The sequence below is a fragment of the Quercus suber genome, unplaced genomic scaffold, assembly GCF_002906115.3.
Source record: "Quercus suber isolate HL8 unplaced genomic scaffold, Cork oak 2.0 scaffold_21, whole genome shotgun sequence".
NCBI classification, from domain to species: Eukaryota; Viridiplantae; Streptophyta; class Magnoliopsida; order Fagales; family Fagaceae; genus Quercus; species Quercus suber.
In genome coordinates this window covers 924,422-938,429 of record NW_027069486.1, presented here as the reverse complement: position 1 = coordinate 938,429, position 14,008 = coordinate 924,422, and the positions used below count along the sequence as shown (strand labels likewise).

At 33.4% G+C, this 14,008-nt stretch overlaps 2 protein-coding genes across 2 annotated transcripts; both read left to right on the top strand.

The window, feature by feature from the left end:
- The first annotated feature begins 10,928 nt into the window (after nt 1-10,928).
- LOC136063631 (antimicrobial ginkbilobin-2-like protein) lies at nt 10,929-11,409 on the top strand. The gene has a single exon (XM_065764279.1). The coding sequence runs from the start codon at nt 10,951-10,953 to the stop codon at nt 11,407-11,409; it is 459 nt and encodes a 152-aa protein (XP_065620351.1). The 5' UTR covers nt 10,929-10,950.
- An 827-nt stretch (nt 11,410-12,236) lies between these two features.
- LOC112013056 (antimicrobial ginkbilobin-2-like protein) lies at nt 12,237-13,115 on the top strand. The gene has a single exon (XM_024045447.2). The coding sequence runs from the start codon at nt 12,256-12,258 to the stop codon at nt 12,991-12,993; it is 738 nt and encodes a 245-aa protein (XP_023901215.2). The 5' UTR covers nt 12,237-12,255; the 3' UTR covers nt 12,994-13,115.
- The last annotated feature ends 893 nt before the right edge of the window (nt 13,116-14,008 follow it).

Genomic DNA, 14,008 nt, shown 5'->3' with positions numbered 1-14,008 from the left:
CATTTTTTTTTTAAGAAGAAAGACAAGGACTTTTATTCAGATAAATTGGCTATATAAGGCTAAAAAACATGAAGGAGTTGTGATGGAACATCTTCTATTCAAACTACATATCTAGGACATTTATAGAATTTTTGGTCAAATTATGAGTTAACTTATGATCCTCCATTTTGTAATGAGAAAAACTTAACCACGTAAAAGAATTAGAAAAAACTCTAGCATCCTGTACGATATTCCCAAAAGCAGCCAAGGACAAAGCTTCATTTGCAAGTGCATGTATAATCATCTCATAATCACCTTCGAGTATGGCTTGTGTAATCCCAATTTACAAAGCAAATTCCAAGGCACTTGCGATTTATTCTTATGATTGTCTTAATTAGCAAGTCAGCCACTGATGAAGTTTCATGCAATTTATTCTTATGATTGTCTTCATTTTTGGCCTTGAATAACTTGAATTTTCATGAAGTGCTTTACAAAATTTAGTCTTGAAACTTTCTTAGAAATGGCTAGACATGGCAAAACGGGCGGGTCAGGTCGGGTTCGGGTCGGGTTAATCAGGTTGCGGGTCAAACGGGTCATGGATCAAAATCAGGTCATTTTAAGCAGGTCAAAATCAAGTTCGGGTCAATCGGGTTGTGGGTTGGGTCGGGTCGGGTCGGGTCGAGTTGTGTTGACCCGTATTTTTCACATGAATTTTTTTATTTTATTTTTTATATAGAAAACAATATGTATCTGTCATTTGGAAAGTTATGCAACAAATTACTTAATATAAAATGCATTATTTTGAATTCACCACTTATATCAAGAATGAACTCAGTTAAACTTATTAATACTTATTCAAAAATTTTAAAATTATACAAATCCTAACATTACTATCTAAAACAAAATAACACAAAGATAAGTAAAACAAAAACACAAGTTTTATTTCTATACAATATCAACATTCCAAATATAAAACAAAATTACAAATGACTTATTGGATAACTCATTTGATAAAGAATAAAAATATATAAGAAATTTACAATTTGGAAAATTAATTTTATAATCTATTATCAGTTGTGGTTGACACTCTATTTCAATTTGAAATATACTTTAAAATTTGATTGCTTACTTATTTATACGTGGTCTCTTTTATGAATATCATATTATTGTTAAGCAACACACATTCTAGGAAATATCATAATTTACTTTGAAAAACCGTTTATTTTGGACATAAATTATTAAAAAATAGGTTTAAGTATTCATAATTTATGCTAATTTGATACTTTAGCTTCACTATTTTCACACTTGTGAATATTTCTTACATGTCTACAATTTTAAATCTATATTTTTAACTCTACTGTATCCAGATTATCTTGGCATGTACTTTACTATTTGATATCTAAAAATATTTACTCATTACAGAATGTTCAACCATTAATCTTTCAATTCATTTGCATATAGTTATGTAAATGTATCAATTGTTTCCTTAAAGTTCACAATAAACAATTAAATCAATATTGTCTTAGTTTTACTATTTTTTTATCAAAAAAAGAAGTTTTAAAAAAATGGTTCGGGTCGGGTTGCGGGTCGGGTCGGGTTGATCCGCAAAAAATACAAGTCGGGTCACGGGTCAACCCATTTTTACTTCGGGTCAAAAAAATTGAATCCAAATCGAGTATTTTTTTGGTCGGGTCGGGTCAGAAAATTCTGACCGTTTTGCCATATCTAGGCAAATGGCTAACAGGTAACTTCACGCTCTTATTGACAACTTCCTGTCACAAGTTTTTTGAATTTCACATAAATCTTTTCATTTTTAGATAATGGAGCTCAAGACTTGGAGCTGCAATCCCCTGTTCTGTTGAGCAATAGTTCTTCTAAGCCCGTTGACGCATGCGATTCAGATAAATGTGTGGATTTCGGCGGGGATGGCGAGGTCTTGGTGTCTCTGCTGTCTCTAGGTGAATAAATTTTCAAGCTTTTGGCTTTTGCATGTGGTTTTGGAATCTGGGTTTTTGTTGAATTTTGATTTTGTTTTTTGTTTTTGGGGTTTCGGGTTTGATTGTGCCTTTTATCTAATTTCAGGCGGAGCTGCTGTGGATGCAGAGAAATCTAAAGCGGCCGGGGTGGAGGCTCTTCGGGCAAAGAAGCGCCTTACCATGCTGACAAAATCCAGCCAGAATGTTGCTTGGGGAAAGCTTCTTTCCCAGTGTTCTCAGGTGGGTTTTATGTTTAATTCGGTTCTGAAATCTTGGTGTTGTGATTAGATTGTTGCTATGCTTAGTTGTTTGGAAGAGAAAAAGAGTTGCCTTTTTTATGTTTTTGTGCTTGTTTGTCACTTAAGCATTGCTAGTTATGATAAACAATTTGGTTTGTTTGTATTGTCATTCGTTTTCTAGGCAGTTGATGGTTGTGTTAATGTTTTCAATGCTGTAATATTCACAAGTTCTATTTTCTATCAATGGTCTTCCTGGATAAATCTTTATATCATACTAAAAGGTTTTATTCAAGTTAAATAGGAGACTTACATTCCTGTTTGGGGACACAAAATGAGCCTTATATGGTTTGTCCCACCTAAAACTCAAATACTCTACTGTGACGATCTAGGTATGTGGATAGTAAGCCTATTAATTGTCCATGTTGAGTCACATGCCTTTTCAATTTGCATAATTCGCATTTCTAGGTGAATAAATTTTCAAGCTTTTGGCTTTTGCATGTGGTTTTGGAATCTGGGTTTTTGTTGAATTTTGATTTTGTTTTTTGTTTTTGGGGTTTCGGGTTTGATTGTGCCTTTTATCTAATTTCAGGCGGAGCTGCTGTGGATGCAGAGAAATCTAAAGCGGCCGGGGTGGAGGCTCTTCGGGCAAAGAAGCGCCTTACCATGCTGACAAAATCCAGCCAGAATGTCGCTTGGGGAAAGCTTCTTTCCCAGTGTTCTCAGGTGGGTTTTATGTTTAATTCGGTTCTGAAATCTTGGTGTTGTGATTAGATTGTTGCTATGCTTAGTTGTTTGGAAGAGAAAAAGAGTTGCCTTTTTTATGTTTTTGTGCTTGTTTGTCACTTAAGCATTGCTAGTTATGATAAACAATTTGGTTTGTTTGTATTGTCATTCGTTTTCTAGGCAGTTGATGGTTGTGTTAATGTTTTCAATGCTGTAATATTCACAAGTTCTATTTTCTATCAATGGTCTTCCTGGATAAATCTTTATATCATACTAAAAGGTTTTATTCAAGTTAAATAGGAGACTTACATTCCTGTTTGGGGACACAAAATGAGCCTTATATGGTTTGTCCCACCTAAAACTCAAATACTCTACTGTGACGATCTAGGTATGTGGATAGTAAGCCTATTAATTGTCCATGTTGAGTCACATGCCTTTTCAATTTGCATAATTCGCATACTGCTTGTTTACTCTCTTGAAACCAAATTACATCACAGTGCAGTTTCTTTACTTTCACAAAGTTTTAGGACAAATTACATTTTAGATCCAATTGTTTAAGGGTGATTGCAAATCAAACCATGGAATTTCAAATCATGCATTTAAAATCTTAGACTTTCTCAGTCATCCCTAAACGAAAGATTTAAGGAAATTTTGTTACATTTAAGAAAGTCTGAGGTTTTAAATGCAAGATTTCAAAGTTTAAGGTTCAATTTGAAACCATTAATATAAAGTTTAAAATGTAATTTGGCCAAAAGTTTTAAATATTGATTTTTAATATATGGAAGATACAATAGTTTGTTTGGGAGGGGATTGTAGGGGCTAGGGTTGGATCAGTGTGTAAGTGGCCATGTGGCTTTATTGTTTGTTTGTTTAGGGATCAAAATGATGTTGTTTTTGCATCATTTTATTCTTGTTTTAGGTACGTGTTTAGCAAACAGTGTGAGAGAAAACTAGATGGAGGAGGTGAATTGAAATGTATTTAAAAACTCAAAGTTTTAATTGGAACTTTCAAATGTTTAAGGTCTAAATTTGAAACCACCCCCACACTATAAGGTTTAAAATGAAGTTTTCCTTTCATTCCCCTGTTACCTGTATTATTTAGTATCGTTCTACTTTTTTGTCTCTCTATTTTCCAGTTTGACATCTTGGCTTCTCTTCATCCAAGTCCAGCAGTTTGTAGGTTTCCAACAGAAGAGGCACGTCTGTTTATTGCAGAAACTGGTAATTGCTATTTTACTGTAGTTTTTCAGTTGCACTGTCCTAGATTTCTTTATTTTATTTTTTTTGTTATTTTATTTTACTGTAGTTTTGCCCTCTCTTGAAATGCCCAAATGGGCAAATCCTTCTTCTCACTCTCTTATTTTCCTCCTAAAATCCTCAGGTGTCTCTCTCTTTCTGTGCTTCTGTGGTGGACTAGAGGTATGAATCCAGAAGAAACATTTTTGAAGTTGGATTTCATTTAAATACTAAAATAGATATGAGGAGATGATGGTACTGGTTTGCATTGCAATAAGAATTGCATGTATATTACTTACATTGAAGTCATTTTTTTCTTTGATGTAATTAATTTTATTTTGGCAATGAAAGCAGCATGAAATTAATTGACTGTGTTTTGGTGATCAACTTAAGCAGAACTATTCACACATGGCATGGAGTTCTGGATTTGGATTATTAACCCACATGAGAAACTTTCATAAACTATTTGGCATTGACCATATGAATCTTTTTCTCATGTTCTGCCATATGCGGGGCCATGTCTTTTGCTAAATTATAAGATTTTTTTCATCTCAACCTTGACTCCATTATCTGACCTTTGGCCTTGAACACTAGACGTACCAAATTGAAGATAAAATGGTGGTTAAGTTGTCATAAGAGTGTTATGTGAAATGGAACACTAATCTTTTTAAGCTTGAACAGTCAATTTTGTATTGATAAAGGTGCCAACTAGCTTGGCTAATGAAGTCTCTTTTATTAGAAGCATAACCTAGATTCAAATCTCATCTTTATAGAGTTAAGGCATGATTTGGATTTAAGTGATTTGATTTTACTTCTATTAGGTTTTCATAAACTCAAAACTTTTGATATGATTTAACTTATAACTGAGCTACTCTTCCCTGCTATCTTTCATTCTTAAGGTGCAAAAGCCCAATAGCCCTAAACCCGTGACAATTGACAAGGAGTAAATCTTTATAAGTTTCTCTCATAGATTAATAATGAAAAATTATGAAACAGAGAAAAATTTGGCTTACAAGCTAAGAAGTTTAATATCCTAGATGTGTTTAATATTATTTATTTATAATGTGCCAATCTGCTTATCAGTCAAATATTGGATTGACTACAAGATTAGAAATCACTCACTTTTCCAGTTCTTTGTCTAGTCCATTGGCCAAACCTTGGTTCAACTAAAAAATAAGGTATCACTCTCTTTTCCAGGTCTTTGTCTAGTCTAGTTTTTAAAACCATGGGTGGGATGAAGGCTTAATTAAGTTGAGGGTTGATGACATGGCCAGAGTTAGGAAAACTTGTCTATGTATGCTTATGATGGGCATAGGGCTACAAAAATTTGCAGATTTAGGATTTAATATCTTCTAGAAAGGGTTAGGATTTGTAAGAGTTGGAAATTTTTTAATTTTGTGGCTGTTTGGTAGGGAAATCTGATTTGATAAGGGAAGGGCATGGATTTGATTTAGGTTTGTAAAAAGAAAAGAAAAGAGAGACTGCTGATGCTGTTTAGGGGCTGTGTGACTAGCCACATGAAGCAGTAACTGTGAGCCAAAAGACAAGAAGAAAAGAGAGATTGAAGGAGAACACTCTAGGTACTCTTGCTTCAAAATTAAAATAACTAAATATTCTGTCAATCAATTTCGGAATTCTTTGAGTACATTGAACACAAATATAAGGACTTTTCCTAGCAGTTGTAGCATTAGGACTCCTAATTTGACTTGAGAACTAAAAGTCTAAGTTATTAATCAATATCTGAATATTTTAAGTAAATTGAGCACAAATATTTTTTCTTGCATCCAGACACTTGGCAACTCCTAGGAAATTATAGATTGAATGACCAAATCAAAAATTGTTTCAACCTATAGAATCATACAATTCTTGCTTAAATTGGACTTCACAATTTCACACATAAATAAATCTTGATTGGATGCAATTGTGAACTAGCAACATATTAATGTTTCATCATTGCATCGATTGAGGTTTATGAACTAAAAAGAAAAGGGCTATGGTTAGCACTTGAAGGTGCTCAACATACAGCTTTTGTATATGGTTTCATGAAATAATAGAATCGGTGCTTACGTGTACTACTGGACTGATTAACTTTTATTTTTGGTTTCACCTCTCAAAAAATTGAATTGGTAGTTACTACTTAGAAATCCTTGTGTATTTATCATAATTAAGTTGAGTGTATTTTATATATATATATATATATATTATAAGTGAACATTATACATATTCAAATAAATTTGAGTCATTGTCTACCATACTTTAGGAAAATCACTTGCATGTGATGCGTTAGATTTGTAATTGGCACTGAACTTGCTGAATACTATTCATTGTCCCATATAAAGTTTAATAAACTATTTATTTGTGCTTTGTGCGAATTACAATCAAGGGCATTCATCCCCTGTAGGACACAAAAATAGAAGGCTATATAGAAGTATAACTAGGTAATGCACTAGTATCATTAGTGACTCTAAATAAAATTTATGAAGAACCATCAGTATGGAAGGTGTGAGTTTCAAAATCTTTACTGAAGATGTCAGGGAGTTGGTCCTTGCAGACACAGCAAACTGTAAGTAGATTATTGGTAATTAAGTCTCTTAACAAAACAATATTTAAAGTGCTACACTAGAGCTTGAAGTACTTGTTTTGGCAGCATGATGAGTGGCACTAACATTGTGAAATGAAGAACCAAGAGTGGTTGGAAAGGTCTTGAAAAACATGGAGTAAGGATCCATAGCACTTAGGAGGTCATGATGGCTATTGTTTTGAACTCAGCTTCTCCCCTAGATGAAGAGACATAAAGTTTTAACCAAAGCCTGTTGTGGAGCAACATGTGTTAGGACACCTGACCTTACATAAACTAGCTGTAGTCACAATGAAAGGTCCAGATGAGGATAGAGTCTAAGAAAATTGTGCCTTTTAGGTTGTAAAGGCTGTGTGAAATCTTTTGATGGATTAGAAGTGAACAGTGGTTTGTTTGTCACTAATTTGACAAGTGTGATTACCAGGACAATGAGAGGCTACCATTTGTCATTTTGGTGTTGGTCAAAGTAACATAAGCCATGCTGCATTGTTGTTCAATATTGTGAGGCACTAACAAAATTCTTCAATAACTCATAGGTTTTGATAAGGGAGCTCTACTAGTGCTAGAGATTTGCAGCCTATGCGGACAAGGTTTGTAACTAAGCCTTTTAGCCCATTTGAGGAAAAACGATGATTATTTGGTTTGAATAAGAATTAGACCAGTAGGTTTGCTGTGAGCTTTAATACTAAGAAAAGTAACAAATTCTGAGGGACAAAAATAGTCATTACAGTGACATTTTAAAATTTGAGTTTGGGTAATTCCTTTGGCATTGAAAGAGGGAAGGGATTTTTCGACTCCATGAGAAAAGAGAGAATCTCTATTAAGGAAAAAACTAAAGGGAAACTTTGACCCTCGAGGGCTAGTTGGGGTAAAGGAGGAAGGAGAGACAAATAACTAAAATAAAACATTTAAAGAATTTTCCTTTATTTTTTCTCATTTTTTTGATTGTGCTAAGATAACTAGGAAGAAGGTTTTAGAATTGAAGTTTCAACGTTTGGTTCCTTTGCACATACATCTCTCCTGACTCTATAAACTTAGGAGAGGTCAAATAAGTAATTGACTTCCCCATTTGTTGTCTGAATTCCACAGGGTGAAGATTATATATGTAATATACATCCCTCTTCTTTCAATCATGAATTTTGTTTTCAATTTACTTTTTTCTTTTTGCTTTTCAACACTAGTTCTAATTTTTCTTTCATAAGAGAACATAACTGGATGAACAAACGTGTTTAAGTTCTAGAATACAAATTTTAAGCAAGCAGATACTTTGTGATGTTACAAGTACAAATATCAAGGTTTTGGACACGATACCATTGCAGTTTCTCTTTTCAAATAAAAAAGAGAAACTAATAGAATGCTGGAAATAAAAAATGGTAGTCAAGTGAATCTGAGTTAAGTTGAATTTATTAAATTTAATTACCTTTTTTTAGAATCATTAAAGTTAATTACCTAATAATCATGTTCCAGGCCATTTAAACCCTATTAAACTATGTACTATTATTCTTAAAAAAAAAAAAATGTACTATGTGCCTCTTCTTTTTATTTATTTATTTTTATTCATAGAAAGGTAGTACTTATATTTACGATTTACTTGTGAATGTTGATTAGATGAAGAAATGTAAAGCTTGGGAATCGGAAACTGAATCCTTGGAATATCAATTCACAAACGGTAATTCCTCTTGAAACTTTTTTTCAAGAATTCTATGTATTTCAGTTGTGAGATTCTTATTGACATATATACGTATTTCAGTTGTAACTGTTACTGATTGGTCTTTTTTTCACTCTTGTAGTAAACTCACCACCTTATGCAGGCTATACAAATGATAGTGCAGGTGGGTTACATGTCAAATATAAATCCTCTTCAATGCTAGTTGAATATAAATTATATATAACTTTTCAGTCATACATTTGGATTATGTGTTCGTCTCCAATTTCAATATTAAGATATCTATTTTGAAATTTTTATTGATTGGATTTTTATCCTTTTTAGGCCAAATGGGGAGGAGCCAACTAGGGATGAGGTTTATATATTAACCCACACACATAAAGATGGGAAACCTGTTAATGAGAAAGCAGCCAGCCAAAATTGTATTTATTTTATTTTGTTTTATTTTATTTTATTTTTTAAAGTAACTTGCATTTTACCAATCTAATTTTTGGCATGAGTTTGTCTTTTCTATTTCTGAGTGTTATTCTGCCTGCTTGTGCTTCATTATGTTATGCATTTTGTTAAAATTGCTCTGTCTTAGGAATAGAGGTAGATGAGGAGAGTGGAGAAGAGACCTCATCACTTTCCAACCAACCAGAAATAGGATAAAACATATCAGGCTTAACAATAGCAGGCAAAGTGAACATTTTATAAATCAAGTTAATCAAAAGGCACAATAACCAAATCACTGGTGATTCAAGTGTAATGGAAAAATTACACAAAACCCCTTTGTGGTTTTCATAAAACATGGAACCCCTAAAGTTTTGAGTGTAACATTTATCCTCATGCGGTTTTTTTTTTTTTTCGTGTGTTGTAAATTGTTAATTGCATAACACTTAGCCTCATGTGGTACTGTTTTTTGAGTAAACCGTTAATTGTATAACACATGGGGGGTTTTGTATATTTTCCCACGTGTCACTTGAGATAGAAAGGTATTAGAAAGTATGAGAACTTGAGAACTTTTGGACACTTTGATTTGAGAATTGCTTTTATTCTTTTTAATATAAGTATCAATAAATTTTTCTCTAATTGACCGTCCTGTTCATCTCAGTATCATTGGCCTATGCTATTCTTTTTTTTTTAAGGGGTGCACAGATCAGTCTGAGTTTTTAAGTTGTTCCAAAATAATATTTAAGGTAATGGTTATTTAAATAATAATAATAATAATAATAATAATGATAAATGCTATGTTGGAATGGTACTGATTTATGTTGTGGGTTTTTTTTTTTTTGGCAGAGTTATTCCAAGGAGTCTAATGCCTAGGGAGGTACATTAATACTCCTAGCAAATCTTTACATGTGCAATTTCTTCGATCTTGATAGCAAATACAGCTTACACAAGTATGGCAACAAAATTTAATTGGACAATGCATAATATGTAACTAGTGACTGGTACTGAGGTGTAATTGCGCATTTTATGTATAGGATGGGTTTTATCTGAATTTATTTTATCTGAAATCTTTCGAGGGAAAAAAAAAAAAGAAATATATATATATATATATAGCCGCGTTTATAAAAGCGCGGCTATAGACCCCTCAGCTCTATGTTTACGAATTTTAGGCCACAGCTGGAAACGCGGCTATAGTCTCATAGTCCTACAGCCACGTTTTTAAGAGCTATAACCATGTTTTAAAAATTTCTCTAAGGTCTGTGTGAATAAATTTTAACAACTCATATTTCTTTCAACGCTTATAAATATATATATATATATATATTTGTGTTTGTGTTTTTGCTCGATATATGCTTCACATTTTTTAAAATCTCTTAATATTATTGATTTCCACATATCTATTATTAAGAATTTAACTTGACACAAGAGGGCATGCCAAAAATTCACTAATGGATGTTTGCCCATATATAAATTGATTTAAACCAACTCAAGGTTTTTCATGTGAACACTTAGTCTGTTACTAACACAATTATTTTAAGCCTAATGAAATTGAAATATACTTTCAAATTTTTTTAAGACAAAATTGTAGGAGTAACTTTCAACATTTAAGAAGCGAAATTCAAATTTGGACAACACTTTATAGAGAAAAAGGTAAATTTCAACCTTCTGTCACTGATTCTTGAATCAATTGGCCTCCAAAAAATTTCAAGTTTGATTAATACATGATTTCATGATTCCTGATTTTGATTAATAAAATTATTTTAAAATCTAACGACGCATTAACTTTCTAGTGTATTAAGACGTTTTCTAACTTTGGCTTTTACTATTATGGCGACTTTGTCACGTTCAATTTTTCGTTGAAATAAAATAATATGAGGGTTGAGTACACTTTCATTTTATTTCATTTTTAATAACTTGATCAAGGTGCATCTAGTTCCCATTTTTGACTTTTGCAAATAAAGCAACCAACATTGAAAATTTCTTGTTCAACTTCAACAATGATAAAGAAGAAATAGTCAGTCCCTTTTAATATTTCCAATTAGTATGAAGCTGAGATTTACTATAAATAAGTGCTGCATGGTCCATACTTTAAACCCATCATCCTCTTATTTCCTTCTAAAAATGTCTTCTTCACAGTTCACCTTCTTAATCTACCTGCTAACCTTTGCTTTCTTTCTCCAAACCATTTTTGGAGTCAGCCCCCCTCTCTACAATATTTGTTCAGGCTCTGAGAACTTCACCACCAATGACCAATATGAATCAAACCTAAGAAAGCTCTTAGGTAATCTTAACTACCAAATCCCTCCTCTTGGTTTTGGTCTTGGTTCAATAGGTTGGTACCCATACCAAACTTATGGGCTTGCTCTTTGTCGTGGAGACATTGCAGCCGCAGATTGCAAGACGTGTGTAAACGAGGCTAGCAACGAAATTCACAAACGTTGCCCATATGATAAAGATGCAATTATATGGTACGATAATTGTCTTTTGAAGTACTCAAACAAGGACTTCTTGGGTCAAATTGATAATGAAAATTGGTTCTCTTTGTTGAATGTGCAAAATGTGAGTGAGCCAACAATTTAACAACTCATATTCCTTTCAACGCTTATAAATAAATATATATATATATATATGTGTTTGTGTTTTTGCTCGATATATGCTTCACATTTTTTAAAATCTCTTAATATTATTGATTTCCACATATCTATTATTAAGAATTTAACTTGACACAAGGGGGCATGCCAAAAATTCACTAATGGATGTTTGCCCATATATAAATTGATTTAAACCAACTCAAGGTTTTTCATGTTAACACTTAGTCTGTTACTAACACAATTATTTTAAGCCTAATGAAATTGAAATATACTTTCAAAATTTTTTTAAGACAAAATTGTAGGAGTAACTTTCAACATTTAAGAAGCGAAATTCAAATTTGGACAACACTTTATAGAGAAAAAGGTAAATTTCAACCTTCTGTCACTGATTCTTGAATCAATTGGCCTCCAAAAAATTTCAAGTTTTATTAATACATGATTTCATGATTCCTGATTTTGATTAATAAAATTATTTTAAAATCTAACGACGCATTAACTTTCTAGTGTATTAAGACGTTTTCTAACTTTGGCTTTTACTATTATGGCGACTTTGTCACGTTCAACTTTTCGTTGAAATAAAATAATATGAGGGTTGAGTACACTTTCATTTTATTTCATTTTTAATAACTTGATCAAGGTGCATCTAGTTCCCATTTTTGACTTTTGCAAATAAAGCAACCGACATTGAAAATTTCTTGTTCAACTTCAACAATGATAAAGAAGAAATAGTCAGTACCTTTTAACATTTCCAATTAGTATGAAGCTGAGATTTACTATAAATAAGTGCTGCATGGTCCATACTTTAAACCCAACATCCTCTCATTTCCTTCTAAAAATGTCGTCCTCACAGTTCACCTTCTTAATCTACCTGCTAACCTTTGCTTTCTTTCTCCAAACCATTTTTGGAGTCAGCCCCCCTCTCTACAATATTTGTTCAGGCTCTGAGAACTTCACCACCAATGACCAATATGAATCAAACCTAAGAAAGCTCTTAGGTAATCTTAACTACCAAACCCCTCCTCTTGGTTTTGGTCTTGGTTCAATAGGTTGGTACCCATACCAAACTTATGGGCTTGCTCTTTGTCGTGGAGACATTGCAGCCGCAGATTGCAAGGCGTGTGTTAATGAGGCTAGCAACGAAATTCACAAACGTTGCCCATATGATAAAGATGCAATTATATGGTACGATAATTGTCTTTTGAAGTACTCAAACAAGGACTTCTTGGGTCAAATTGATAATGAAAATTGGTTCTCTTTGTTGAATGTGCAAAATGTGAGTGAGCCAACAATATTTAACCAAAAGAGTAGGGAGTTATTGAGCCAACTAGCCAAGGATGCATCTTTCACTGTTAAAAAGTATGCAGTCGGAGAGCTAAACCTGGGATTGGGAGAATCAACCAAACTCTATGGCTTGGCTCAATGCACATGGGACCTTTCTACCAGTGAATGTTTTCAATGTCTTGATGATGCAATCGGTCAACTTCCTAGTTGTTGTGATGGGAAACAAGGAGGAAGAGTAGTTGGCGGGAGTTGCAACATAAGATATGAGATTTACCCATTTGTCAGTGCTTAATTCGATGTGGAGTGCTCTAGGTTTCAGGTGCCTTTTTCATGATCTCACTTTGGAGGGATACTCAAGAATAATGATCTATGATTCTTTAATTTTCTTTGAACCAATGTAATTATATAATTCATTGCCAATAAAATTGATTTATTTTGGTTTTCTTGATTTTTTTCCATCAAATAATTCAATAAGAATCTCTCGATTTAGGGGGATAGGTGTTGTTAGTTGAAGCTCCATTATGACACTCACTATCCAGGAGCACAAAAACTCACAATTCACTCAAGGTAAGGTTCTCTACACGCTTGCACTAACCACAGGCTTTTACCTTTCCTTTCCAACGGCAATTTATTTTGATGGTTGAATATATCCTTACCACAATTATTATAGGTTTTTTTTTTTTTTTGGGGCCCTCGATGAAAAACATGACACTTGAAGTCTGAATTGCCAACAAATATGAGTGGAGTTAAGTACACAGAACAGGCATGCATGGATCTCGGATGTCGGATGTTGGTCCTCTAATAAGCACGTAAGCAAGAATTATAATGGCTAGGTTACAAAGAGAGTATGGGAAGACAATGCATTGTTAGAACGAACTTATTACGACTTGAGTAGAGGAGCGGCAATTATTAGAGCTGGATTTATTATAGTCAGACTTGTCAGTGCGCATGGAAGAGGCAATAGAAGGGTTAGCTGACAACATGGTAAAGCCTTTTTTGGACTTGCAAGCTCTGTAGACGAGTCTTCTCACAAGCTAACTCATTAAGGGCTAGGGTGGGAGGAGAGTGATTAAGCAGCTGACTGCAGAGAGGCAGTGGCTCATAGTCATCATGCAAAGCTATCAAGAATCGGTAGAGAGGGACTGATCTTGTTATACAGTGTACTTGGCTGGATAGGTGGGAGTCCCAAATTATATGAATGGTATAGTTTAACCATGAGTTGATATTCCTTGGAACCATGAGGAGCAAAATAGTGTTTGCCTAACATATATTGTAACAACCTAAGGAAAAACACTAATAATATTTAC

Coding starts and splice junctions, on each gene's coding strand:
- LOC136063631 (XM_065764279.1), top strand. CDS start 10,951: ATGTCTTCTTCACAGTTCACCTTCTTAATCTACCTGCTAACCTTTGCT.
- LOC112013056 (XM_024045447.2), top strand. CDS start 12,256: ATGTCGTCCTCACAGTTCACCTTCTTAATCTACCTGCTAACCTTTGCT.